At 32.7% G+C, this 27,997-nt stretch overlaps 3 protein-coding genes and 1 long non-coding RNA gene across 17 annotated transcripts; 2 read left to right on the forward strand and 2 right to left on the reverse strand.

Moving 5' to 3' along the window:
• Positions 1–2,336: 2,336 nt before the first annotated feature.
• On the reverse strand, positions 2,337–7,053 carry LOC107371844 (uncharacterized). 5 transcript variants are annotated; one of them, XM_089267913.1, is made up of 6 exons: positions 6,622–7,053; positions 5,932–6,544; positions 5,264–5,852; positions 5,165–5,200; positions 4,335–4,991; positions 2,337–2,750 (listed from the first exon to the last, which is right to left on the reverse strand). In XM_089267913.1, exons 5-6 carry the CDS (start codon positions 4,582–4,584, stop codon positions 2,488–2,490), a joined length of 513 nt encoding a protein of 170 aa, XP_089124039.1. In that variant the 5' UTR covers positions 4,585–4,991; positions 5,165–5,200; positions 5,264–5,852; positions 5,932–6,544; positions 6,622–7,053; the 3' UTR covers positions 2,337–2,487. The 5 variants fall into 5 exon arrangements, with proteins under 5 accessions (XP_089124039.1, XP_089124041.1, XP_089124042.1 ...); XM_089267915.1 differs by lacking the exon at positions 5,165–5,200 and having other exon boundaries at positions 5,714–5,852; positions 6,622–7,007; XM_089267916.1 differs by lacking the exon at positions 5,165–5,200 and having other exon boundaries at positions 5,616–5,852; positions 6,622–7,007.
• Positions 7,054–7,174: 121 nt separating this feature from the next.
• LOC112539928 (uncharacterized) lies at positions 7,175–8,407 on the forward strand. Its single transcript, XR_003083912.2, has 2 exons — positions 7,175–7,283; positions 7,352–8,407. It is a non-coding gene; the product is annotated as an uncharacterized LOC112539928 (long non-coding RNA).
• Positions 8,408–11,010: 2,603 nt separating this feature from the next.
• On the reverse strand, positions 11,011–27,930 carry LOC107371829 (fatty acid synthase-like). Of its 10 annotated transcripts, none has more exons than XM_089267921.1 (10): positions 27,570–27,930; positions 25,964–26,116; positions 20,554–25,674; positions 18,325–20,417; positions 15,878–18,075; positions 15,580–15,809; positions 15,184–15,470; positions 14,432–14,558; positions 14,178–14,312; positions 11,011–13,238 (listed from the first exon to the last, which is right to left on the reverse strand). In XM_089267921.1, exons 1-5 carry the CDS (start codon positions 27,703–27,705, stop codon positions 17,953–17,955), a joined length of 7,626 nt encoding a protein of 2,541 aa, XP_089124047.1. In that variant the 5' UTR covers positions 27,706–27,930; the 3' UTR covers positions 11,011–13,238; positions 14,178–14,312; positions 14,432–14,558; positions 15,184–15,470; positions 15,580–15,809; positions 15,878–17,952. The 10 variants fall into 10 exon arrangements, with proteins under 10 accessions (XP_089124047.1, XP_089124051.1, XP_089124045.1 ...); XM_089267925.1 differs by having other exon boundaries at positions 15,184–15,237; positions 15,874–18,075; XM_089267919.1 differs by having other exon boundaries at positions 15,874–18,075.
• LOC107371828 (uncharacterized) lies at positions 12,012–13,205 on the forward strand. Its single transcript, XM_015939988.3, has 2 exons — positions 12,012–12,369; positions 12,943–13,205. The coding sequence occupies exons 1-2, from the start codon at positions 12,012–12,014 to the stop codon at positions 13,203–13,205; spliced, it is 621 nt and encodes a 206-aa protein (XP_015795474.2).
• Positions 27,931–27,997: the final 67 nt, after the last annotated feature.

The raw sequence follows: 27,997 nt of genomic DNA on the forward strand, positions 1-27,997 counted from the left end.
GATGGAATCTTGAAATGGAATGATATCACGCATCCCCTTAATCATTTTATAGCTTCAGAAAATATTCTGAATGTCTATCCCAGAATTGTATTGTCATAAACTGTAATTCATCAAAAACTGACAATGGTTTCATTATTTTCATTTCCATCTGATCAAGAAAAGTGCCAAGCCTGGATTGATTTGTTATCGTTTGCTCTTCTACCACATATTCATAGTCATAACTGTGCCAACGTGTATGTTTGCTCTCGTCATTTTTCACCCATCTTGTATTCTATAGACTGCAGACGCAGACGTCTAGTGAATAATGCTCTGCCTGATGAAATTATTGCATTCCCATCAGATCATTTCTCATGTGAAGTGCCTTCATTCTCATCAACTACATCAACATCATCAGTATTAACTCAATGTTACATCTTGAAAGATTTGACAGCGGAATTGGAGCGCACGAAAAAAGAGCTTCATGCTCTCAAGAGGGCTCATTGTCGCCTATTGCATAACCCTTCAGAAAACTACATCAAACAACATCTTCACAAAGTCAAGCATTGCGTACCATCTGAATCATACTCTCTCTTCCGCAGTGCCATTGAAAATCATAAAAAGACATTTCATCGTCGCAGTCATACCATATCCATCAAACTCATTGCCAGCAAACTTTATTCTAAAAATCGCCAAGCTTTCAGAATGTATCGTTCTCATTTCGCATTACCATCCATCCGGACCGTAGATCGTCACAATCAACATCTTTTAACGCATCCAGGCATTACTTCTACAGCAAAGGACATTCTCAAAAGAGCCGTGCACTGTTTGCAGTAAGATTTATTTTAAGGCTTAGTTTTTCTGCATTGGCCTTTTCATCATTTTTTTTTGATGACCTTTATCTTTTCAGATCTTCACTAAATTAAGCGAAAAATTGAAAATTTAATTCAATATTTGAAATGAAATAAAATAAACAGCTTACCAGAAAGCCAAAAGATCAAAAAAAGTATCATCGCAATCGCAGAATCGCTCCAGCAAACTTTTCTTATATAAATTTTGTGTAATAATCAGCATTAAATTTACGTTTCTGAAAATCTCATATCATAATTTTTGTACAGAATGAAAATTGTGCCATGAGTGTTACTGCTATATCATAAATATATCATACATGATTTCATTATCGCTACAACGTGTCAATTTACAATATAATATATAAAAATTATTATTTTTTCAATTATCAAATTATACTCATACCAAAACTGCTTTAATTTTGACTTAGTTGGTTTTCGGTAACAACACCAGTTCTTTAGGGGAGATCCAGAGTCAGCCCTCATCTTACTCAGGACTAAAAAGCATAGCTATTACTCTTTGCTTAGGACCCTTTACCCTTTCTCATGCTATCTCTTGCTTCTCTTTGGTCATCTGTGAAATTAATGATTGCAAACAAAAGTTTTCATCTAATGTTCTTTTCTTATTCTCGAACTTTTTATCAAAAAACTTTAAAATATATATTACATTAGATCATTATTTCAACAAATCATGCCAACTTTTGTGAGTTTACTATGGAAAAACTCTGGTGGAAAATCCTGAAATACAAAAATAACTGATAATATTGAGATAATCATTAATAATGCCATTCAGAAGAGCAAACTATCTCTATTACCATGTTCAATCTGAATGATGTTATTAGTTTGTTAATAGTTTGGTCAATTTAAAACCAACAGGGTTGCTTTCCAGTTATTTTTTGTCGGACTCTTATATCAAGTTAACTTTTATGCGAGTGAAATTGAAAAATGGAAACTATTATATTTATAGAATTGTGAGTTTTATCATATAAATTAACAGCTATAAATATTTCATTAACATATCATTGTATTTTATAGTTATTCTTGTTAATTTACTTGTTAATAACGGGATAAATACAAATCAACTGCTTAATGTAAGCCATAGCAATCACTAAAGAGTTCAGGTTGAACTTTGTTTGATCCAAACAAGATTGGTGAATTAAATTGCAATTGATTTCAGTGTTTTGATCTGTTCTGGTTCATGGAAAATATTGATTCAATTCCTAGAATCTATCAAGGTTAATATTAAAAAGTGTCATGTTTGTTCAGATTTAGACTGAGGTAATGGTAATCAACAGATAAGTATTCAATCATGAACTTGCGAATATGCCAAAGTGTTGAACAACGTTTTTGTATTCTTGACAATCACGATTGAATGGACATTTGCTAATAGATACAATGTTCGTTAACAATGAATTTAGTAGCAATTCTGACTATTATATTCAAACAACTCCATAATCAGTCACCAGCTATTTCCATGTAGCTAGTCTCATAGTTCAAGAATTTTGAGGCCAATTTCAATGATAATTGCATTTTTTGTTCTCAATCAATGCTTTTAATTGTTGAGCATTACGTCTCAATGTAAAGATACATTTGATTTGAATTTTAATTTGTGGCTTCTTTATGTACATAGATGATAAATTGTGTTGATTTGATTGGCCATTTATTACAAAGGTGTTATCCATGGATTATAATTGAATGGAAACTGTAATTGGTTCAGTTGGATTGGAATCGGGATTGACATTGGTCCACATCTTTGATGGGTTTTAATATGCTTTTTAAGATGATCTTTACGACCAAATCTCTTTGAACAAATTGAACAAGAGAAAGGCCTTAATCCACTGTGAATACGTTTATGTCGAGTCAACTCTTCATTTCTAGTAAACGTTTTGCCACAATTTTCATGATCACAAGCAAATGGACGTTCACCTGTTAATAAAAAGAGATAAAAATGCAAATCAATTAATTACTTAAATTCAAAGTGATTTAATGCTCTTCAAAGTGTTTCATTGACAATGTTATTACAATATGGTGTGATGAACAATTGACAAAAAAGCGATACTTTTCACACATTATTTACTGTTTACTTGAAAGCGACACTTCAAGAAATTGTAAGATAACATGGTTTAAGTAGCCTTTTCAAGTGACCTTAGCTACTTGAGAGTCACAGTAATACACAATAACCATTATTTGGTAAAGATGACCAACCACTGATCCACACCTTCTTTCAGCCCATTCACAAGCCTTACAATCATTTTCGGGTCTCTTTAAGATTCCAACATTCAAAGGCTTATTTCTTACGCTTTAATGAGTTTAATTAAAGAAAAGGCGGGATTATCTCACTTTCGCCATCTTCATCTTCATCTTACTCTTTCTTCCTCTTTCTTCTTCCTCTTCTTCTTTTAGGTTCTTTTCATCTTAAACTTTTATCTTTAACACTTTACACTTTTCAAGGTTTAACCTTTTCTTGGGTCAATACAATGGACTAAATACCTTGTCAAACGTTCGTCTTATCCTTTGTCTCGGTTATCTTTCATCATAGCCTTTCAAAGTTAACAAAGGTAAATAGCAATTGATATTGAAGGATGAATGACAAATGAGATCGACTGAGTGATTGAAATAGACGCTCAGCTTTCACCGATGTTAACTGATACACACTGATATACTAACTCTGTGAGTAAATTAAAACATTAATCAAACATTAAAATTGAAGTTCTGAAGATTTGAAAATCTTACAGCAAAATTCGAACTTGCGATAATTTTAATGAAACATTGAATGGTTTGCAGTGAAATATAATACAATTTAGGCTTAATGAAACAAATCTGAAATTGTATTACAACAATGATTGATTGATGTTTGCCTCGTAAGCTATTTAATGTATCAACCAGACCATAATGTGTTAGAGGCTAGCTGAGGGTGGGATGAAGGAGGTTGATCAGGATAAAAGGGATGAAAGATGGAAACCAATGGAAGTTTGAAATCAATGAAAGGAGGAGTTGATATCAGATGGCAATTCAAATTGTTTTACTTCTCATATTTCAATGACTTGAGCTGAGACTAATCTTGGTAAATCTGGTAGTTAATCCATTTCTTATGTATTAATATTAATTTATCATTTTGCTATTTTATAGTGAGAAAACATTTTCATATTTTGATTTCCTCGAGTGTTTTAACTTTTCTTTGTGTTCAACTAAAGGACGTAAATTTGTTTAACAGTTCAAGTCATTTTGACGCTTATTTTTGCTCTTATTGTTATGATAATTTGCTTTCAAAGTATCATGTCGACACAATTTATCAACAAATAACATTTACCATTTACCATTTTTACATTGAAAAAGTCAACAACCAATATTAATGTTAAATCTGCTTAAATCCACTTGAAAACACTTTTCATAATCTTTTAATATAACACTTTGGTAAAACCATTTAGACTAATCATTTAAAACGTCAACAATTGTCAATGAAAAGGCTGTTGATTAAAAGGAATGAAAAATTATATAATTGATAATTACCTGTATGAATCCTAATGTGCCCTTTAAGCTGGCCATTATTTGAAAATGAAACATCACAATGGACACATTTAAACCTTTTTGGTCGCTGCTTTTTTTGCTCGTTATTTGGCAAGGAAGGAAAGTTAAACAAAGAATTATAACAAAACAATTGATTTAATTGGGAACAACATGATGACGAGGTGGAAGGTGATGATGATGGTGAAGATGATTGATCCCAAGGCCTAAAGATTTGCCCATCAAAGAGTGACATTGTCAGGAAAGGTTGAAATTGCAAAGTAAATTGAGAAACAGTTAACAGCGAGTGAACTCAAGTAAATTTGGGTTCCTCTAGGTTGGCCCGAGTCAATCCCACAAGGGCGAAAGGAGGAGTTTAAATGGTCCAATAATAAGGTGAAAAAAGGTGAAAACTGTTGAGATGAAAAATGAACAAATTTCAATTCCATTTTGATATCAATGTTTGATTCTGAGAATCTTGAATTTTGATTGTTGATTTTTTTCCTTTTTTGCCATTTTCCGTCATTTTCATCATCAATTTCAACACTTCCAATTGATTCTTAATGATTAAACTGATGTGGGGACGACAAATTGGCTGAATGTAAGTTAATAAAAGCATCCATATCCAAAGGTGTGCAAATCAAGGTAAAAATATGTTGAGAGCTAGAAGAAGAAAAAAGAAAAGAAAAACTCAATTCAAGGTTTTTTCACTTTATTGTATTTCAAGTTATTATTTATGTTTAACGTTGTGTGACTTTATTGTAACACTTAAGAATCAATAGTTAAGGTATCAATAGTCGAGTCGCGTTCGTATATAGTCTAACCATATTTCTCACCTATTATAATAAATATAACTTTACTTCCCACTTGACCTGGTAACAATGGATTAGACCAAAGTTTACAAAAAGATATCATTGAGAAAGGCGCTAACTTACAACAAAACAATTCACAAATCCATTGAAATGTACCATTGAAAAGGTAAGCAAAAGAAGCGCAAAAAAGGTAAGAAAGCGACTCGATATCTTCCTCTTTTTTTACCGTCCTCATCATCGTCATCATTGGCATCACCATTTCAACTTTCCTTCTTACCTGACCTTCCTATCAATTGACATTTTATTTCTTCTCTTTTGCCATTTCTCTTTAGCTAACAAGATTTTAATCTTTCTTTGGCTCTCAATTAGATAACCTCAATTGTTATTTGAAAATATGTTCACGAACTAAGCTTATTAATTTGATATGGCTTTAAATGTACTTTGACATCAATTGACTTGTCAACTTTAACCTTACCTAACTTAGGTTGAGTGGCATGGCTAAAGGGTATTCAGTTTGACTTGCATTTTGGATTAATTTATCAAATGTAAATCATACTATTTTGTCATTCATACTTGATTAATAGGAACAAAACAAGCGTCTCTAATTATTAACAACAGGATTAGGCGATTCGTCTTTAATATGGTCCAGCTTTTGGCCTGGCTTTTGAATCCGATTGAACTCATCAACTCGCACTGGGCAACAATGACTTTACTGCAAGAGAAAGAAAAAAAAGTGAATAAATTGTTGTCGCTAATATTTTATAAATGGATGAATTATTTACTTGACATACCAGCGATGTGAAGGTTGAGATGGGTAAGGAAAGGTATAGATGAAGACGTGATTGTTAATCAATATAAAAGGTTATTTGTTAAAAGTTAAAGATTTTTGTTGACAAAGTTATTTTGTCAATGAGTAAACCAAGAAAAAATATTTTCTTCGCTCCTGTCCATTGTTTTGTTTATGCTCATTGTTAAGTGAAAACTGATTCTGATTGTTGGTGATTGATGAGCTTTCCATATTGTTTGGACAAATACTTGAAACTTTGCTCCATGGTGAAGAAGGTAAAAAGAAAGTAAAACCATTGTGAATCCGGAAGAAAGTAACTTTTATCTTGAGGTAAGAAGAAAAGTGTTTTTCTTCTTCTGTAACAGTAGCTGATGGTATTGTTGATAAAATTCAATAACATGTTCCATTAGCACCTTTCTTTTATGATTTAACTTTCAAAAGTAACTCATTACAACAGGAATTACAAACAATTCAGATTCTTGAAAATGATAAAGTGAAAAGTTAGACTATTCAAAGTGTTGATATTGTCTGGATAAGTTGGGAAGCGTCAAAGTGGGTTGAGCATAAAGTCCATAGGAAAGTCCATTCAACACAAAAGGTTTTCATTTTCAACTTATCTATTTATGGATTGAACAGAAAAAAAAGAACAGCGTTTGAATATCTCCGGATTATACTGACAATAATATACTCTCACTTTGAAATGATGAATCGCCAAATATAAACTTAGATTCCACATTCAACCAATAGAGTCCAGAGTTGAAATATATCTTTCAATCGAGTTCAAATTTAGCCGCACATTTACTTATTACACCAAGTAAGAACGATAAAATCAGATGAATCCAACCAGAATGCTCCATTTTATTACCATGTCCATTAGCCATTTGAATCGACTTCTTGGCAGTTGATTTGAGTCAGCAAAAAAACGAAGAGCAAATAAGGTAAGTCAGAAGATATTTTTCCTTTTGAATCGTTTCCAAAACACATCATCAAACATTTACTAGGAAAGGTTTTACAATATTAAACGATTAAAAAATCATTAGGTAATTATTAATTCATCCGTTGCCATAATTTGTCATTAAAAGCAAAAAACCGTTAAAAATGGAAGTTAATCGGATCAATTATCATTGATAGATTCGAGTTGTATCTTTTAGTCAACTAGATAACAGTATCCAGTAATGGTATCAGTATACTCATTATCAACATTTAAACTCGATCCTCAACAAATCTGAATATTTTTAGTTTACATTAGTGAAGGAAACAATCATGAACATTGGATATTAATTTTAACCAACTCAAGAACTGTTTAAATAATGAAATGTTGGGCATTAATTCTGGTATCTACTACTCTATTGACCGGTGAGTATCTACCTAAAATTGTTAAAAGAAATTAATGAGAAAAATTTCCTTTTCCTTTTTGTCAACAGTTTGCCTTTTTGACTGAATTGTATTGGAAGCCTATGTAATCATGTAAATGTAGTGACAATTATCACATAGGAGTTACTATTAAAATGGTTCAATCAAAGAGTGATGATGAGGACAAGAAGACTGGAAGAAAAAAGCAAACGAAAAGAAGGCGAAGAAAGAAGAAGAATAAGAATCGATTTGATATATTATTGTTGTATAAAAGTGAATACAATGATATCACTTGAAAAGGATATTGCTTATTCTTTATGTTTAACGTTCTGTGACAATTCAAATGCGACACTTTTCAAATGTAACACTCAACCAGTGTTACTTTTAAAGTGGTATTAATACTTTGGCACTCGCAATTTTTTGTTACTCACAAGTTAAAAAGGTCTAACCATATTTTTCACATTGTAATAAATATAACTTTGGTTCCCACTTGACCTGATAACAATGGATTATGTCGAAGGATAAAGTTAACTTTACAAAAGTTACATTGAAAAAGACGCTTCTTCTACCCTCTTTATCCTCTTCACCTTCCTCTCTCCCTCCTTTTTTCATCCTCTTCCCTCCTTCATCATCACCATCATCATTACCAGCGAAACAGTGGATTAAAGTCTATTACATCAAATTGTTTGTTCAACATCTAAAAACTCTCCAACCATCTTAAAGTCCCAATCTTCAAAACAAATACATTTTTTATACAATGTATAACACTTCAACAATCCCGAGTTAAGTCAAGTTTAATTGTTCGCACACTTCATTGTGCCATCAATTTTTGGATTAAAACATTAGATTTAAACGTTTAAGGTTTAGCATTTCAACTGTTGATTGACATTTGCAGGTAAAGTTAATGAGAAAAATTGAATAATCTGAATTAGCTCGATATTAACTCCTCCTCAGATCATTGATTTCATCTTCCTATTGGTTTGTAAACTGGATTTACATTGTATCTTTCATCCCTTTTATCCTGATCACCCTCCTTCATCCCACCCTCAGCTAGCCTCTAACACATTATGGTCTGGTTGATACATTAAATAGCTTACGAGGCAAACATCAATCAATTATTACTTTAATACGATTTCAGTTTTCTTTTCATTATTAATATAGACTCTGATCAAATAGAAATTAATTCCTTCGTTAAAACCTTCTATTGAGATGATTGAAATGTGAATGCAATACTGAAGATTGTTAACATTTGAACTATCACACGAAATCAGCTGTGAACATAACAATTCGTCTTTGATTTTACATGCTTTAACTAGCTGTTATTAACTACTGCCATCACTTATTTAGTTATTCATACTAAACGAGATGAGATGGATTGTGATTGTTAAGGTATGAAATGAAGGTGACAACTGCATTTGTTATTTATAAGCCAAATCGAATCGCATTGTTGAACAACTCATCATTATTATTTGTACTATTCAAATGATTGTCACCAGTAGTATGAAAGATACGGCGAATCAATTCTGTCTTTATTAGCAATTTAAAGACTGATTCTCCGTGACAATACTTGATGCTCATCTGAGGTTACAATTATCTTAGCGACTACTAAATGGAAAGATGAATTTCAAGAGGTGAATTCACTTCTGATTGCAATAATCAGATTGCTTGTAGACCTTAAATTGCTTGTCCATGACATCCAGTGTCTTGATTGAGCCAATAACTTGAGAGGAAAAGCAATTTTTACAGTTTATTTTTCACTGACTAGACAAAGAAAGTGATGAAGAGGGAAAATGATGATTGGTGAAAAAGGAGGAGAAGAAGAGTGGAGATGAAAGGCGATGATAGAGGATGAATGATATTTTTAGGCGTAAAAGCATGTGAAACGTGAATCTACCACGAGTTGGAAACTGGTAAATGAATTAGAATGGAAAGGCAAGAGAAAGGAGCGAGAATATGAAGAATGATGATGATGATAATGATTGTTATGATGACTGTTTGTGTTATAAGATTGGATCAATAACAACACTGGCGATGAAAAGGGAGATGATGATGATGCTGAGATGTGCAGTGAAAATAGAGTGAAAGTAACATTGTGTATAGAGAATGATTCATTGATGATTACCCAAGGCTATCAAATAATTTAACCAAAGGCCCAGAGTGTAAAAGGCTAAAACAGGGTGAAAGGAAGGAGGATTAGAAAAGATTTATATTATAAGGTCTGTTTCAATGAACCAATCAGAAAATATTTTCAGTTACTTTAACGGGAAAGCTAATTTTCATTTTAGATTCACCATTCAATACAATTCCAATGATACTCTTTTGAGTGAGGAATCCATTTTTCGATTGTTAATCTTGATCAAATTCACCAAGTATATCAAAAGATGGCTTTAATAAGATCAAAATGTCAACCAGAGATTTACAAGGTTTTATTCAACCAAAACTTGAGATGAGAAGAAGTCATATTACAGTTAAAATGTAACAGTTTGATGAGTGTCATTGACCATTGTCCATTGGTTTGAGGTTGATTTTCAGAGTAAGATACCAAAATCAAGTCACAGTAAGGTTGATTTGACTTGGTTTTACCAGTTGACCTCTTCTGATTATTTCAAATTTATAATATCAATAATGTCAATAAAATAATTGGTTTCAAATCCAAATGTTTTGTACATGGTCTCAATACTCAATGTATGCTGAAGTTGAGATGAATACATTTACAATGAAAGATTAAGGAAATAGAAAATTTTTATTGGGATTAAATAATGTATAGGAAATTGATGTAATTAAGGCGTCTTACAAAAGCTGAGCGAGCATTTTTATAATTTTTTGTTTGGCGTTCAACAACAGTTACAACAACAACAACAAAGTTATGTGTTTTTCATAATTTTCAAAGTTCTGGAAGCCAACGTAGTAGGCAACACATAGAACCGATACATTAGATGATAATACGTGGTCAGGAAGTGTATTCAGGTTACTATTGGTGTAGTTTGTTTCACACTGACATTTTCATCATTTTTGTCCAAGGTGCCATCTCGGATTGAAATCAATCGATTTAGTAATTGAAATAGTTTTCTTTGTTGTAATTCCAACAAATCTAAACATGAGAGACTTCTTTTAGTCGCTTACAGTTGAATGTGTTGAATAATAAATTATTGTGAAGAAATCATCGCCATGTTCGGACTGAAATTAGATAAAAATACTTTAGTGTGAACATAAATATTATAATAAGTTATAATACTTACATATAGTCTTTTTTGGTCTCTGACAGTTCAATAATAGTCGATTTTGTGCCGTAAGACCACAATAAGCGCCACAGAGGAGGACCATCAAAAAAGTTGGGTGGCCGTACAAGCCATTTAGGTTGATAGGATCCGCGATCTTTGGTAGAGATCGCTTAAATGTTGAGTCAAATGTTAATGGTGTGTCAGATCATCAGTTTTATATTGGTGGTGTATTTGATCATAATCGTGATTAGCTTGATTGTGTGGCCACTTGTTCATCGGGATCTGGATCCAATGATCCTAATAAATTATAACATTGTCTTGCTTGTCTTGGGTTTTGTTTAAATCAATAAATCGTTTGATTATTGATGGTCATCCAAGATTTGTTAATTGTTGTCTGGTTTATTAAATGATGTCGAGCTTAACAAATTGCCAATAATTGGGCCAAAAATGTGATGATAAAATATGAAAAAGCTTTAGCAAGATTGAGTCAATAAATCAATGAGCAAAAATTGGATGAAAATGTACAAATTTTTCCCTTTATTGTATTTTGAACTGAGTTTTCAACAATTGAGTATTACAAATTAAAACTGTACAAAATCACAATTGAAATGGTTGAAAAAGGAACGATAAGGTGATGAAGAAGCAATAAGAAAAAATTGGAATAAATCATCGATAAGAAACACTCCTTAAGATGTTCAAGTGTTCATCCTAGTTACTTTATAACATTGATACATAAAACAGATTTTTCTTGCTCATTGAAAAGGTAAATTCTATAGTTAGTTGATTACCTTGTTGAAGGTCATAAATCAATTTGTTAACAATCAATTTAGGACAAACATATTGATATGTGAGTAAATAGTAATCAGTTTCCGTCCATAATTTCATGTCCAATGTAACCTAACCTAACCTGACCCAATGTGAAGATAAAAAATAAGGTGAAAATTGATGGATGTTGACAAGTGATCCAAATCAACAATTAGATCATTGAATAAAGTAAACTGAATCATCTTGAACATTTAAAAATTAGGTGACATTTAAGGCTATTTGGTGGACCTGGAAAGTCGCTGTTTTTGGTTAATGCATTGGGGTGAAGACAATGTTCATCTGATAATGGAGATGATGAAGCAAATAGGAATGTAAATTTTTGGTTGGCGTTTTCATCGTTAAAGATAATCCATTGTTGTCAAGTCAAGTGGGAACCAAAGTTATATTTGATACAATGGTTAGGCCTTTTTATTTGTGAAAACGTGAGTGTCGTGCTCCGTCATCTCGGTCCCCATCCTCATCTTTATCCTCCTCATCATCATATTATTATTAGCTATAGGATCTTTGTAGCTCCTCCTTGTAACTCGTGAGGCTCAAATAGGCCAAACCTTTGTGAAAAGGAACCCAAAAATGTATTTACTTTTCCATTTTCATTTACTTTCAAGTGTTCGGACCAAGTATTTATATTTTTTACATTCAATTTCAATATTTTTGATAATCCTTTTTTTCCCTGTCTTTTTACACAATGTCAGTTGTTGATGTTCATGCACAAATTTTTAGACCCTGGGATCAATCTTCATCTTCATCAACCTCGTCAAACTCATCGACTTCATCATTTCAACCATTAACCTTGTCTTCTTCGTCTTCACTATCATCGCCATCTCCATCATCAACATCACCATGTTGCTCACAATTGAATCAACTATATTATAATTGTTTAAATGTGTTTACTCCACATCAATATCATCAACATCAAAATGCATCTTCACCAGCCACAATTATGCAGCAAAAAAAGCAACGACCAAAGAGGTTTAAATGTCCACATTGTCAAGTTTCATTTTCAAATAACGGACAACTCAAAGGACACATAAGGATTCATACAGGTTAGTACAGTAAATTTAAATTCATCAAAAGTCATGACAGTCAATTTGAATGATAAGAATTAAACTCCGTTATTCAATGAGTTTGCCGCACAAAAACCTTTATTATAGTGATGTTGTGAGCAAATCAATGGCAGCCAATTTTAATTCATTGATCTTTACTTGATCATGAATTGCCATTCAATACAGTTTCTGAAGCACTTGCCTTTTAGTTCTCTAGCAATCCGACAAACGCTTGAAATCCGAGTAAATTCAATTTCTTGTTCCGTTAATTTCAAAGCTTTCTGTGCATTTTGTTGATAGTTTTTTACCGATGTGATCACGTTAATCAATTACAAATTGGTTGAATAAAAAATGTTAGAAATTATTTGCAAGTCTAAGATTAAGTTCATCGATGTTGCTCATGATTCTTGGTTTTGAGCGTAAGCACGTAAACGGTACATCATTGTTGTCAACTAGATTGAAATTAATGTGAATGACGGTTGAACTCTTGTCATGCAACATCTTGAAGAGCATTAAATCACTTTGAATTTAAGTAATTAATTGATTTGCATCTTTATCTCTTTTTATTAACAGGTGAACGTCCATTTGCTTGTGATCATGAAAATTGTGGCAAAACGTTTACTAGAAATGAAGAGTTGACTCGACATAAACGTATTCACAGTGGATTAAGGCCTTTCTCTTGTTCAATATGTTCAAAGAGATTTGGTCGTAAAGATCATCTTAAAAAGCATATTAAAACCCATCAAAGATGTGGACCAATGTCAATCCCGATTCCAATCCAATTGAACCAATTACAGTTTCCATTCAATTATAATCCATGGATAACACCTTTATAATAAATGGCCAATCAAATCAACACAATTTATCATCTATGTACATAAAGAAAGGAACCAAATATAAATTAATATTTTTCACAATACAACCAAACAAATAAATTAAAAAATCAATTGAATCATAAGTTATATGATACCAAAAAAACCTAAAAGGTCAAAATCAGTTTTTACCAAACTGTTTAAGGCCACAAAATGTATATCAAACAATATGAAATGTTATTTTTTGTCAATCTATTTTTTCATCATTTTTAATTTTGCCAATGTCAATTTACACAATCAATGTAAAAAAAACTTGTCAACATGTTAAGAGTCAAGTTTCTCGAAATAAATCAACTAAAATTTTAAAATGAATTCAACAACCATTTGAATAATCAATTGAATCAACGGTTCTCTTGAGTTTTGAGTGTTTTTACATGATTTAAGTAGCCTTTTCAAGTGACCTTAGCTACTTGAGAGTCACAGTAATACACAATAACCATTATTTGGTAAAGATGACCAACCACTGATCCACACCTTCTTTCAGCCCATTCACAAGCCTTACAATCATTTTCGGGTCTCTTTAAGATTCCAACATTCAAAGGCTTATTTCTTACGCTTTAATGAGTTTAATTAAAGAAAAGGCGGGATTATCTCACTTTCGCCATCTTCATCTTCATCTTCCTCTTTCTTCTTCCTCTTCTTCTTCTTTTAGGTTCTTTTCATCTTAAACTTTCATCTTTAACACTTTACACTTTTCAAGGTTTAACCTTTTCTTGGGTCAATACAATGGACTAAATACCTTGTCAAACGTTCGTCTTATCCTTTGTCTCATTCATATCATTCACTGCTTTCTTTAACACTTTTGCTAGCTCATTGATATTGACTGTTTTTCAAGTAAAGGTAAATAAATGACAATGAATTTGAGGTTAACGTTTCACTGAAGTTTAAAAAACATTGATATAGTCTGGTGAGGTGATAAAAATGAATGAAACTTGCATTGAAATAAAACTGGAAATGCGATTGTTGTTGAACAGTTAAAATGTTTACTTTATACTTTTTTTGCGCTTCTTGTCCCATAACAAACTTCAGGAAGTATTAAAAACTGGCGATAAAATGACATCCAATTGGAATCTGTAATAAAAAAATGGTGACAATTATTATTTTTATTCAATTTGATTCGCTTTTCAAATCATCATATCAATAGTTGTTAACGAACAATTTATTTAATAGTCTCTATATTCAATTATTACCTGACTTTTGACCTGACTTAAACTTGACTATTGACAGCCATGAATAATTGATTAAGCTTAGTATTTAGTTATATCAATTGTCCAATTTGAAAAGGTCATATATAAACGGTAATAAGCGATGAAGAAGCTGTAATTCAATGATTTTCATTTCATTTAAGAATTGAAAGTTTCAAATGATCGCCCATAAATCAAACTATAAATGTTGAGTATAATCTTGATTTACTCATTGTTAGTTAATTTTGCATAATAAACTTATTCTAAATGTACTAAATGGGGAGTTAATGTTATGAATGAATGTGGAAGGAACAGAAGCAATTAAAAATAAATATTGAGTAAAATTAAAAAGGCAAATAATATTCAAGGGAATGAAATTAAAACTGTTGAGAAACAGGGAAAATGGATGATCGAGAGAGGGAATGGATTGCTATATAGAAACAGATAGATGATGAAAAGACGAAGATAATGATGAATAAGGAGGAAGAAGAAAAGGATGAAAGATGATGAGAAAATGAATATTTTTAGGCGTAAAAGCATGTGAAACGTGAATAAACCACGAGTTGGAAAAACTGGTAAATGAATTAGAATGGAAAGGCAAGAGAAAGGAGCGAGAATATGAAGGATGATGATAATGATGATGACTGTTTGCATTGTTATGATACTGTAACTTCAACAATGAGGATGAAAATGATGATGATGATGACAATAATAAGAAAAGAAAGTAAAAAGGAGAAGAATGATTCATTTATATTTACCCTCAGTCAAATAATACAAGTAAATGTAGCAAGTAGACCATAAAGTGTTAGAGGCTAGATGAGGCAGGGTGGGAGGATGGATGAATGAGGAGGAAGAGAGAAGGAGAAAGAAGGGGCGAAGGAAGGAAAGAAAAAAAAGAACCAAAGAATAAATTGTGAAGGAAAATTAAAAGAAAGATGATGAACAAATAAATCCATTTTATGATCGACTTTATCCATTAGAAAGAGACCAATGAGAAACGGAATAGAGCACCCAATAGGAGTTACAAAAATAATCCACTTTTAATCTGCAGTTACCCAAAAAGAGAAACCAGATTTTGTGATATAAACATTGTTACATTGTTACAATAACAGCTAATCGTGTAACAGATCAATGGCTATAAGGCTATTACTTACGCCATCGACATGCAAACAGGTCCAATGTCATCTATAACCAGAAACATAGGAGATTGATCAGCTTTCCGAGTAGATAATTCAAATGTTTCTCCCCGATAGTGATTCACATCAATGTATCTCCAACCAAATTGTTAATCGTACTTGTAGCATTTTTGGGTTAAAAGATCTTCTGACCAAATCCAATGAAAACAGTAAAGGAAACCATCCTTAAAAGCCAACTCCATCACTTGCTAAATTGGAGACAAAAGGTTTTTCGATTAGATTTGGGAATTAAAGGAAGAAACAATTACTTACTTACAGATTATGAGTAACAGAATAGCTGAATTATCAAAATTAATTGATTAAAATAATTACGATGAACAAGTTGAATAATTTTCATTGTGACTTGCATAAATCAGATGTTAAGCAACAAAAGTGAGCGCCAAGTAGCCACTCAAGAAGCGCCTTTTTCAATTTTGTTAAATTGTCTCTAATAATTTTAGCATTTCAGTTTTTATGATTGTTTTTAAACACGAATTTCGACCTAAAAACATTAAAATTGTCAGTTAATCATGATAATGTTGATGCGTTAATGTCACTTTTGGTTTGTTTGGTCGGTTAATTTGATTGTTAACAAAAGCCATTGAATCAAAATGCCTTTAACTTTTAGATTCAATCAGCTATAATTTAATTGATTGACAAAACCAACTTATTCACTCTCTATTCAACCCATTATTATCATTATTTCCTTTCAATATTGGTTACCATTTTTATCAACTTAGAGGATCAGAATTTTTACAATCATCAAATCTAATTAAATGCAGATTAATGTAAGATGATTTTCAGCAAATATCAATTTTTTCACATTCAATGTTGGTTTCATTGAAAAACCTTTCAAATTGGACATTTTAATCGTTATCCTTTTAATGGTCGCTCATTGTTGACCATTTTCCCGATGATTTATGCTAACGATTGGGAGGAAAATAAATCAATTTATAAAATTTTAATGTAAACTTTTTTTTCCTCAAACGCATCAATCTACACCTAAAATGACCGGATACTTGATCAATGATCATTTGTAATTGAAATGATATCAATGATACCATTAACCAGGAGAAATGGTTAACTCTAAATACATTGTTAACCAGTAAACAGATGAAGATGATCCTTTAGGTTTAACCATCAAAATGATGCTCCTTTGGGTGTCTTTTCAATAACAATACTTTTGTGTTGATTTTACTCTTATTGTTATGATAATTTGCTGTAAAGTATCATGTCGAGACAATTTATCAACAAATAACATTTACTATTCAACAATTTTACATTGATAAGTCAACAATTCAATATTAATATCTGTTTAAAGTGGCCAAACTTAAATCCACTTGAAAAACACTTTGAAAAGCTTACCTTAATATTTATCATAAACGCTTGCGGTTAACCAATTTCATTGAAAACAAACATCTTCTTTCATCAAAATCAATATAAGATGATTAAATGAGAATAATTATAATGATAATCATTGGGATGATGAAGATTAACCATTGAGAGTTGATACAAAATAGGAAAACGGTTTCAATGGTTATTTAGGATGGATTTGTAAAGCTGCCAAGTTGGGTGAAAAAATATTGAAATTTTTCAAGTTTACTTGGCATAATAGACTTTAAAATACAAGATTTTAAGATTTAAAACGATGGTTATGATGGCCAAGTTGTTGAGGAGGAAGAAGAAGAAGGTTAAAGAGGGAAAGATGGAGGAAGGTGAAGAGGAAAGCAAAGGTAGTGAGCCTCTTTTGTAAACTTTGGTCTAATCCATTGTTACCAGGTCAAGTGGGAAGTAAAGTTATATTTATTATAATAGGTGAGAAATATGGTTAGACTATATACGAACGCGACTCGACTATTGATACCTTAACTATTGATTCTTAAGTGTTACAATAAAGTCACACAACGATAAACATAAATAATAACTTGAAATACAATAACAGATTAAACCAATCCTTAATCTTATTCAATTGCTAGTTTTATTATTATTATTAGCTGGCATCACTTTTTGCTTCTCTCAATTCATGTTACACTTTTTAAACTATTCATCGATGTGATTTTGTGATAATTCAAATTTACTTGTAATTTCTTTCAACAGTTTAATCGTTTTGAAACATAAGTGTGAATATAATTTTTAACTTTTCATTTTTTTCAATGTAATTTTATGTTATTATTGCAAGAAAAGATGAGAAACAAGAAAATTCAAGTTACATGAGTGTTTACAATAAAAAACGGTAACAAATGCAAGAATTGATAATTTGGTTAATACTTGTATACATAAATGCTTACCTTAAGGAATAGATAATATAATTATGTAAATTAGTTCACAATTTAAAATGGTTTATCAAGGAAATCAAGCAAAGGTTAGATAGTTGAGAGATGAATCAAGGTAGGATCCAACTTGTTCACAATATTCACTTAGGAATGATTTGTGGTTTCCTTGGACTCGATATGCTGTTACTTTACCATTAACATACTGAAATAGAGAAAAAAATAAATTAGATTTTATCGCGGAAACAATGAAAAGATGTTAATTAACAATGAATTAGGTTTGTCAAAAACAAAGAATTTTGAATTTATCGGTTTAACGGTTTTCCTAAAATCTTAATCCAACAACAAGGGGGAGACACTTTTGCTGTTTTAAAGCCGTTGACAAAAAATTGGGATTTATTTTGTACTGTAATTATTCCCTAATAACCTATTAGTATTGTTTAGTAATATTTACCTTGGATAAATTATAATCTGGATTTGAAAATTCTTCAGCGTCTTCCTCTTCTGGCTCTGTGCATCGAATGAGAACCAAATCACCAGTGAACTTTTTCTCAACCTTATAGAAGTAAGCCAATTTGATTTTATGGAAATGATGATCAGCTGCCTGGGAAAGTTTATCTCCATCACATTTAAATGCGGATACTTTTGAGATTATTTCGGACATGAATTGGCATCTTTCTTGTTTCGTTTTTAAATTTAACAACTGTGTCTTCAGTTTATCACTTGATTCAACTGGGACGAACAGCGATGAAAATCCAACGAGCCAGTTGACATGAGCTTCATTCTCATCCACAACCTGTTCTCGCTTAATCAATGACCGAGCTCGGGCTTGGAGTAGATCAGGAGATGCATCAAGTAAAACTAATCTGTTCGCACTTTGGGTACCAAATTTCTGCTGCAATTGCATGGCTACTTCCATAGCTACTAGACCACCAAATGAATAACCAACCAAATCAAATTGTGCCTCATTGGGATACTTTTCACGTATTTGGTTAACATAATATTCAGCTACTCGTTGAATTGATTCATATTTAATACAATCAGCTGTCCAATTAACTCCAGTTATTGGTCTCATAATATACTCAAGAACGGGTTTAATCGACATGAAATTTCCTTCAATAGGAGGGAAGTAAAGTACACAAGAGCCATTACGAATTGTTAAAGGTACGAAAATATCATTTGGTATGGTTAATGGATCAATCGATAACGACATAGCAGCATCAGTCAATCCATTTTCATTGCCGTCAGCTGACCCTTCTTTTCCACCTCCATTTTCGATCATTGTCTTCTTTCTTTCTTCTATTCCAGGTATATCTTTTATCTTAATATTACGAATTTCTTGAGTGGATAAAACAAGATTATAATCACGTTCTAAACCTTGTTTAATTTCAACAGCCATCAATGAATCGAGCCCCAAATCACTTAAGGTTGATTCAGGATCAAGTTTGGATGGATCTTTAACACCAAGAATGTGACAAATCACTCGTAATAATGATTCTTTCCCTGCATTAGCCGCTCTTCGTTTGTCAGCTAATACAATTGATGAAACAACTGGGTTAGAAGTTAACAAGAATTTATCAAGCGTTTCGAATATTGATGGAAGCCGCTGAGGATTTGTTCCCGCAATGTTGATATCATTTCCTCCCATCAGCTCAGCAACAACACCTACATCACCCAAAGCCCCCCATTGTATGGCTAATCCATGCAATCCATCAGCTCGACGTTTTTCACAAATCCTTTCAAGAGAAGAATTAGCAAATCCATAATTAGATTGACCAGGATTACCTTTACCCGATGAAACGGATGAAAAACACACAAAATAATCTAAATCAAGTCCCATTGAACGAGTTATTTGATCAAGATATAGTCCAGATAATGCTTTAGGTGTTATAACTTCTTCGAAAGTTGAAATAGTTTGATTTTCAAACAAAGCATCTTTAAGAACCATTGCTAGATGAAAAATACCCCCAATCGGACCAAGAGAAGAAGCTTGTTTCAATAAACGTTTAACTGATTCAATCGTCTGACAGTCTTCATTGGAAACAATTATTTTTGTATTGAAAAATTGATCTTTCTGAAGTCGGTCCAACATAAGGTGTTGATAAGGCTCTCGAGGACCTCGCCTAGATGTCAATATGAGTTTGGTTGCGCATCTTTTGATCATCCAGTGAGCCAACTCTAACCCTAATCCTCCCAATCCACCAGTAATTATATAACATTTATCAGGACGGAAAAAGGTTTGACCAATGGCAGGTAATATCTTTGGTCGTGGGATCGGCTCTGTTTTCTCATCCCGCATTTTGATCAACACTTTACCCAAGTGTTTACCGCTTGCCATATAACGGAAAGCTTCTTCAATTTGATCACTCTCGAATATTGTAATCGGCAAAGGCTTAACTTCACCAGTTTTGATACCGTTTTCGATCATTAGTTGAATTGAATCCCAAATTGCTTTACCTCGCACAGGATTTTTGGTTAAAACATCGTCTTGAAGATGGGCTAAACAACATGCGTGATATGATTTGTTATGGTCTAATATTGTTGAATCTGTAACAAGATTAAGAATTATGATTAGTCAACAGAATAATGGGCTTAATTACTGTCCTTTGTAAACCATGTAAAACCATTTTACTTTGTAACCAAAAGTGTTATAATAATTAGTATTAATAAATTTATTGCTTACCAATCTTAGTGTCTTGAACCAAATCATATTTTCCTATCTCAATAAAACGTCCGCAATCAGCAAGACATCGAATCGAAGCTTTGAATTTATCTTCAGCCAGTGAATTAAGAACTAAATCAACCCCATGACCATTTGTTACTTTCATAATTTGCTCTTCAAATGATGTTGATCGAGAATCGGCAATATGATCATCATCAATTGCTGGATATCGTTGTTTGATAAAATCTCTCTTAGCTTGAGTTCCAACCGTTGTAAACACTGTACAATCCATTGCAAGACAGATTGAAATTGCAGCTTGACCAACTCCTCCTGATCCAGCATGAATCAAGACAGATTCACCGCGTTTCAAATTACCTCTAATGATTAAACCATAGTAAGCGGTAAAATAAACGACAGGGATTGTTGCTGCCTCAGCAAGAGTCCAATTATCAGGGATTTTCATTCTGTAAAATCTTGAATCGATCATTATTGAAGTACCAATTGAACCACCAACACAAATTCCCATAACTCTATCACCATTAGCATCAATACCGGAATACTCCATTCCTACATGAGATTCAACCAGTTGATAATGATTCTGTGGATAAGCATTGACTGGAATCCTTCCTGAAGCAACCATAACATCTTTGAAATTAAGTGATCCGTAATAAACACTAATCATATCAACGTTATTTTTCATTGATTCAACAGGTAATGGAGATGGCCAAGTGTCAAATTGAGCCTGGAACCATCGGAATGAAGATAAATCTCCTTTTGTTTTGACATCAATGTAACGATCTTTAGCATCAACTTTAAACTCATCGACATCTTCCAGTAGCTGTGATGATAAAGTTCCAACACAATCTCCATTTATTATGTTGAACGCCAAATCCTTTTCAAGAATCTCATCTGGAATTTCAATTTCTTCGTCTTCTTCCTTTGTTGGATAGTATAAGCATCTCAATAGGTTACCCCTTGGCTCTTTACGGAGACAAGTTGTTAACCCAAGAATACCATTTGTCGATCCTGTTCCAACTAACCAAACCTTATTGTCCTTTTCAATCAGCTTTTCTTTCAATTCAGTGACCCAATCATAATTTTTCATGGTAACTCGAATAGTTGAGAAAGCCGAACCTTCGGATGGAACACATTTTCGTGCAAGAATCGAAATCCATCCTTCTTTGGTTACATGTTTGGTTGCAATCAAAGTGAACCCTGTTTCCTTGAATGTTGACTCTAGACTTTCAATGTCTTTAAATTTAAACTCATTTTGTGCTATCATTGAATCTAATTGTTGTTCAACTAATGACAATTTACTTCTAGTAATAAACAAAATAAAACCGCCATCCTTTAAGCACTCATGAGTGACTTCCAGTGTTTCTTTCAATTTAAATGTAACATCAGCAGGCAATAGATTTTGAAAGTTGAAATTAACTTGATCATCTCGCAGTACAATCAAATCAGATGAATGAATATCACTCATTCGCTTGAAATCATTATGAAATTGAATAACTTTAGGACCATTTGTTTCAACAAAGGCAAATAAAGACTCAGGAACTGCAAATGTTGTTGTTGACCGAATCCCAATGAAATTGAAGTAATCATTGATAACATCCGAAAGAGAGTCGATTGAAAAATTAATGTCTGAAACTGCAATTTGCTTCAATGAAATATTTTCACCAATTATGGACAATTGCGGCTCCAAGCATGCTTTTAGTGGTTCCTTCATCAACATGTCTTTGACTAAAAATTTACGATTCGTTTCAATGAGACGTCTAAATTCACCTTTACCATCTTTAACTGTATTTTGATTGTCGTCAGTTGTTGCTGTTGTACAAGCCAAGTAAAGGATATTTAATAATGTATGAGATTCATCTTTGATTGACAACATTCGTTTAATTGTCTCCTCATCATCAATCGGAGATTCAGTTCGAAGATTCTCAATGCACTGAGAACAATATTTTGAATAGGAATCCAATCCAATTGAAGTCTTTGCTGTCAATGAAATCGATTGATCATAAGGAGTAAACATTGTTGTCTCAAGACGAGCAATCTGAGTATCTTGACGACGACCAACCGGAGAAGCTTTAGCTCCTTTAATAAGTAGGCCTGGAGCAGCACCGATATTGGCATCTCTATCAAAATAAATGTCAATTGTTCCCTGTGTTCCTTGAGGTGCTGATCGTCTTGAAGATTCAATTGATTCTAATGTAACCTTTTGATTGATGAAAACGTATTCCATATAATTTGGTAAATACAATTTACGATCTGATGAGCCAAGCAGTGATATTTGTAAACAAGAGTCAGCCATACTAATCCAATGAGTCGTCTTCTTGATTCGACCCCAACTACCATCGGATAGAGCTTCAGTTAAACCCTGAAATGAATCTCCATAATCGTAACCACGAACACGAAACTCTTTATAAATATCTTTGGGTCCAAGAGTGATAGCATTGTCTTTGATTGGTCGATGAACCAGAGCATTTTTAAATTTGTAATTGGCTTGTTTTGGGATCCTCCATCTGCCTGTCGCACAAATGGTGTCACTTTCCTTGATTGTAAAATGATCGCCCTTCTCATTGACATAAACAGTAAATTTAGCTGGTGAATTTAGGCTTATAATTGTAGCTCGGTAAAGTTTAACATCGAAAAATTCAATCGGTAAATTATCTGGACAATATTCACCCAATTTGTAAGCAATGTTACACCAAACAATGTAGAGGTAACCAGTTGCTGGAAACAAAATACGTCCATCAATACAATGGCCACGAATAAATTTCCACTCAGGATTCATTAGATCAACAATTGTCTCTAAATCTTTCTGTTGTAAAGTATAATATTGAGGAAATTTAGTGACTAAATATGATGTTGAATGGTCCCATTGAAGTAGATGTCCAATTGAAGGTGTCTCACGAGAAACTGGATACTTTACAGTTGGATAAAGCTTTTCAATTGATGGGTTATGTCCAGCAATATAAATCTCACCAATTGATTTGAAAATGGACAAAATTCCTTGTTGATAATTTGTTGATGAATTGTCAATTTCATGGCCCAATATTGACATTCTCATTGATGAAGAGCCCAATTTATCAGACAAAACATCCAATGTCCATTGAGATGAACCCATTTCAATGAAGATGCCATTGGTTGGTAAATATGTTGAGGCTTCATAAAAGTAACTCGGAGACTTCAACAATCGGATGAAATAATTTGCTGTTATGTATTGACAATCATAATCATCCCAACGTTTAGGTTGAGCTGAAGTTATCAACCAAGCGTCGGAGCGTTGTTTACAGTTGGTTAAAATGGGTGACAATTTGGTAGCAACAGAAGCAGTTATTGATTCCATAATTGATGAATTGAATGGTATTTTAAACGAGTCTAACCATTTACAGTTGACTTTTTCATACTTGGCTTCAAGTTTCTGTACAAATGCACTAATCGAGTCAGCTGGACCTGTGATTATTGTTGATGATTTTGAGTCCAATGATGATAGTTCAACGTCACTTGGTTTTAAAGATTCAATTTCTTCCCAGTCGAGGTTGATCTTGACCATTGCACCTGATTTGTTGATTGATTGGGAACAAGTAACACCAATCCAGTAGGCAACCAGTAACGCTTGTTCACCGGTTAGACATTGATCAGCATACGCTGCAGCAATCTCACCCAATGAATGACCCATTATACCGTCAGGTTGTAACTCCAATAACTTGATGAACTCAAATAGTGCCATTTGAGTTGCAACCATTGATACTAATGATGTTACAAGTTCTCGTGATGATTTACCGTTTTCTTGAGTAAGCAACTCAATCAGGTTAATACCGAAAGGAGTCAACACGGAATTGAAAGATTTTATCTTTTCATGAATGATTGGGATTGACATTAACTGGCGACTTAGATTTAAGTCAACAGAGTAACTGAATAAAGGAGGGAAAACTATCCAAAGAGGCTTCCGACGCTCAGTTTCCCCGTAATCAGACATTATTATTGATTGATTGTTGTCCAAAAGCAAGTATCCTCGATGTTTTAAACCAGTTTCTGGTTCAATTTTGCTAACATCATTTAGCAAAGCTAATAGATCACAAGTTAATTTACCTTTGTAAGTTTGGATGAAATTTTCAATCTCAGTCAAACCCTGAATGGTTCGATTGTTGAAGTTAACTAAACGAGGAATTGATTTGTCACTCAACAATTTGTCTTTAACTGTAGTCCGTTTAGGGTTGGCAGCTAACACTGAATGAACATTGACACCACCAAAGCCAAATGAGTTGACTGCAATTAAATCCTTTTCATAAGGAGTTACTTCCAAGACTGGTTTAATAACTCCTTTAATCAGTGACTCTATGAATGGATTAGGTTCATTAAAGTTTATATTTGGAGGAATCAAACCATTTTGAAATATCTTGACCACCTTTGTGATTGCACAAAGAGCTGATGCACCTTCACTGTGACCCATGTTTGACTTGAGACAACCTACTAACAGAGTTTTGTCTGAATTGGGTCTCAATGCTTTAACCAAAGCAGATGATTCGACTGGATCACCCGCTTTGGTACCCGTTACATGAGCTTCAACATAATCAATGGTCAATGGATCGATTCCCAGTGAATTGTAAATTGATTGCATTAGACTCAATTGAGTCTCATATTTTGGAAATGTTATTCCTTCTGGTTTGTAACCATCACAATTGGTTTGACAATCAAGGATTCGAGCATAGATTCGTTTAGAAACTGATTCTTTCTGTACAAACATGGCAACAACAGCTTCAGATCGACAATAACCGTCAGCCGAGGAATCAAGACACTTGGATTTACCATCGTCTGAAAGCATGTTCAACTGGTGGAAGGCAGCCGATGTGTTGGGCCACAGTTGAATACCAACACCAGCAACAATGGCCTGGTCACAGTCACCAGAGATGATTGATAATAAAGCTTGGTTAAGAGCGGAAAAACTTGATGCACATGCTGTATCAATCAGTATTGCCGGTCCATTCCAATCAAATGCATAAGATATTCTGGCCACACCAAGCTCCAAATATTCAGGAGGGTTTGATTCGTCCTCACGAAGAGCAATCAATGTATCATCGTAACAGTAACCAACAAAGAAGCCAGTTTTACTTCCTCGTAATGAGTCTGGACTCACACCTTGATGAGAAATGAATTCAAGAATATAATTATACAATCATGTTTTACCGATGCTTCTTCATCAGAATTATGGATTTTAAAGTGACAAGCCAAGCATATCAATTATTAATAAACAACTTAATCTATTTATAAATGAATTGCCATTGACTACTAATTGGTATTTTCAAGGATAAACTTGAGGGTATACGAGATGAAAAATTGCTGTGTTACCATTAAGTCCAAGTAATTAAATGACAATTGGCACAAAATTGGATCAGTTGTTTGATTAAAGTGACTTTGAAAATATTACCTGAATCCCAAATGGCTTCGTAAATTGCCTCATGAAGTATCCTTATTTGAGGATCCATAAAGTTGGCTTCTTTTGGATTAACACCAAAAAACTCGGCATCAAGTCGAGATATGTCTTTCAGTTTACCCGTAAAACGAGGTAAATTCATGCAACCTGAAAACAAAAGAAGAGTTAATTAACACCTGGCTAAGGTAAGTGCAAAATTTAATTCCAATTAATCAATTATTCCGCCTAAATACACAAATTTCCGTATTTAAATGCAAACAGTTTGAGTGTCTTTGTAAATTAATTGTCCGAATCAATGTAATCTGAAACCTGTTCTCATAATTGAAAACTCTGTTTCCATCAAATTCAATCAAGGCTAAAATAAAAATGAATGTCAATTGTGATTGATTAGTGTTGGGTTAAAATTGTAAATAACCTTCTGACAATTAGGATATTCTTAATCTTATAATGATCACTTTGAAGTTTATTGGCAATTGTAATTCATTTGGATTCAAAATTGTACTCAAAACTAAAAGGCTTTTACAAATGTATTTCAAAAACCATGTAAATTAAAAGTCGGAATCGGATTGAATTGACTCAAATTATGATCTAAAGATGAGTTATTTTGTTTGCTATTGTTTATTAGTTAAATTTTGACCTAAAAGATTGATTAACTGTCCAATAATTGTCAAGATTAAGGTTAACAGTGAAAGTGTTTGGGTCAAATAAGGAAGTATTGGACTTAAAGCCATAAAATTCATTTTTAGGGTCATCCTGGTCAATATGGAAGGTAAAATGAATTATAATTTTGCCTCTCAAGGATTATTATTATTATTTATGGTCGATTGTATTATCACCCAGTAATTACACTTGTCATCAATTGTCATTCAAAATGAGCAAATTGTAATTAATATGATGGGATTGCAAGTGAAAATTAGGTTTGTCAAGATCACGCAATTTTAAGAAAATTTGGTTAAAAGTGAAATGTTGAACACAAATTAACAATGATTAAAACAAAATACTAATCAATTGAATGAACTGTAATTAAGTAATGTGATGATATTTTCCGTGTTTCATTGAATAGACTAATTATTATTCTGTGGCTAATGAATGAGAAAATCAACGAGCTTCAACAATTAGTCAGATTTGATTTGATTTTCCACCAACTCAGATCTATCGACAGTTTGACTCGACTGTCAAGTCACTTAATGCAATATTTCACTTAAATTTCAATTAACTCATCTATTGGTTTCAATCATTTAATTGTATCAGAAACACGCAAAACCGAAGTGAAAAGATCAGTAAAAGCTTCAATTAAATGACCAAATCGATCGGCTTTAAATTGTGTTCAACAATTGGTAAAATGAAAATGCAAAATCAATTTCTCGCTCAAGTTAATTTATTATTTTAGTCTATCATTTCCTAAAGATATTCAACTATTTATTGTAATTGAATTGAAATATTGGCTTATATTGTAACATTCAAACATAGAGCAATTATTTCACATGTTTAATGATCAACTTTTGATTTAGCAAATCTAATTTAGAAGTAATCAAGTCTGGTTTAAATTAGGTTTTGTTGAATTTAAGAGTTATATTTGGTAATAGTTTTGTAAACTTACCCAATGGCCAACGGCGATCATCAGCAGTGTATAATTCAACTCCTTTCAATAATTTAGTCCAAAACTCTTCAATACTGTCTGATTCAGGATATCTTCCAGAGATTCCTGAAATTACAGTGTTCTCTTTGAATTTCATGGTTAAATTATGGCTGGTTAAACTTTGATTAAAAGATGAAAGGGAATAATAAACAATGGGAAATGGTGATCTTCAATTGAACAGTTTTTACACTTGATTTGCACAGAAACACAGAATTGATGTTTTATTTTGTCCCTTCCAGATCTGAAGATCACTTTGAATTAATGATTGTTGTAGATGAATGTTTAGCTGAATGAGATTATTTAAATGATGATAAACATGAAAATGGGTGAAAGTGAGAAAAGTAACGATCAGAAATACGAGAAAAGACGAAAAAAAGGAGTGAAAAGAA

This window comes from Tetranychus urticae, chromosome 2 (assembly GCF_039701765.1).
Source record: "Tetranychus urticae isolate SD_2017Ah chromosome 2, NJAU_TeUrti_SD_1.0, whole genome shotgun sequence".
Classification (NCBI taxonomy): Eukaryota; Metazoa; Arthropoda; class Arachnida; order Trombidiformes; family Tetranychidae; genus Tetranychus; species Tetranychus urticae.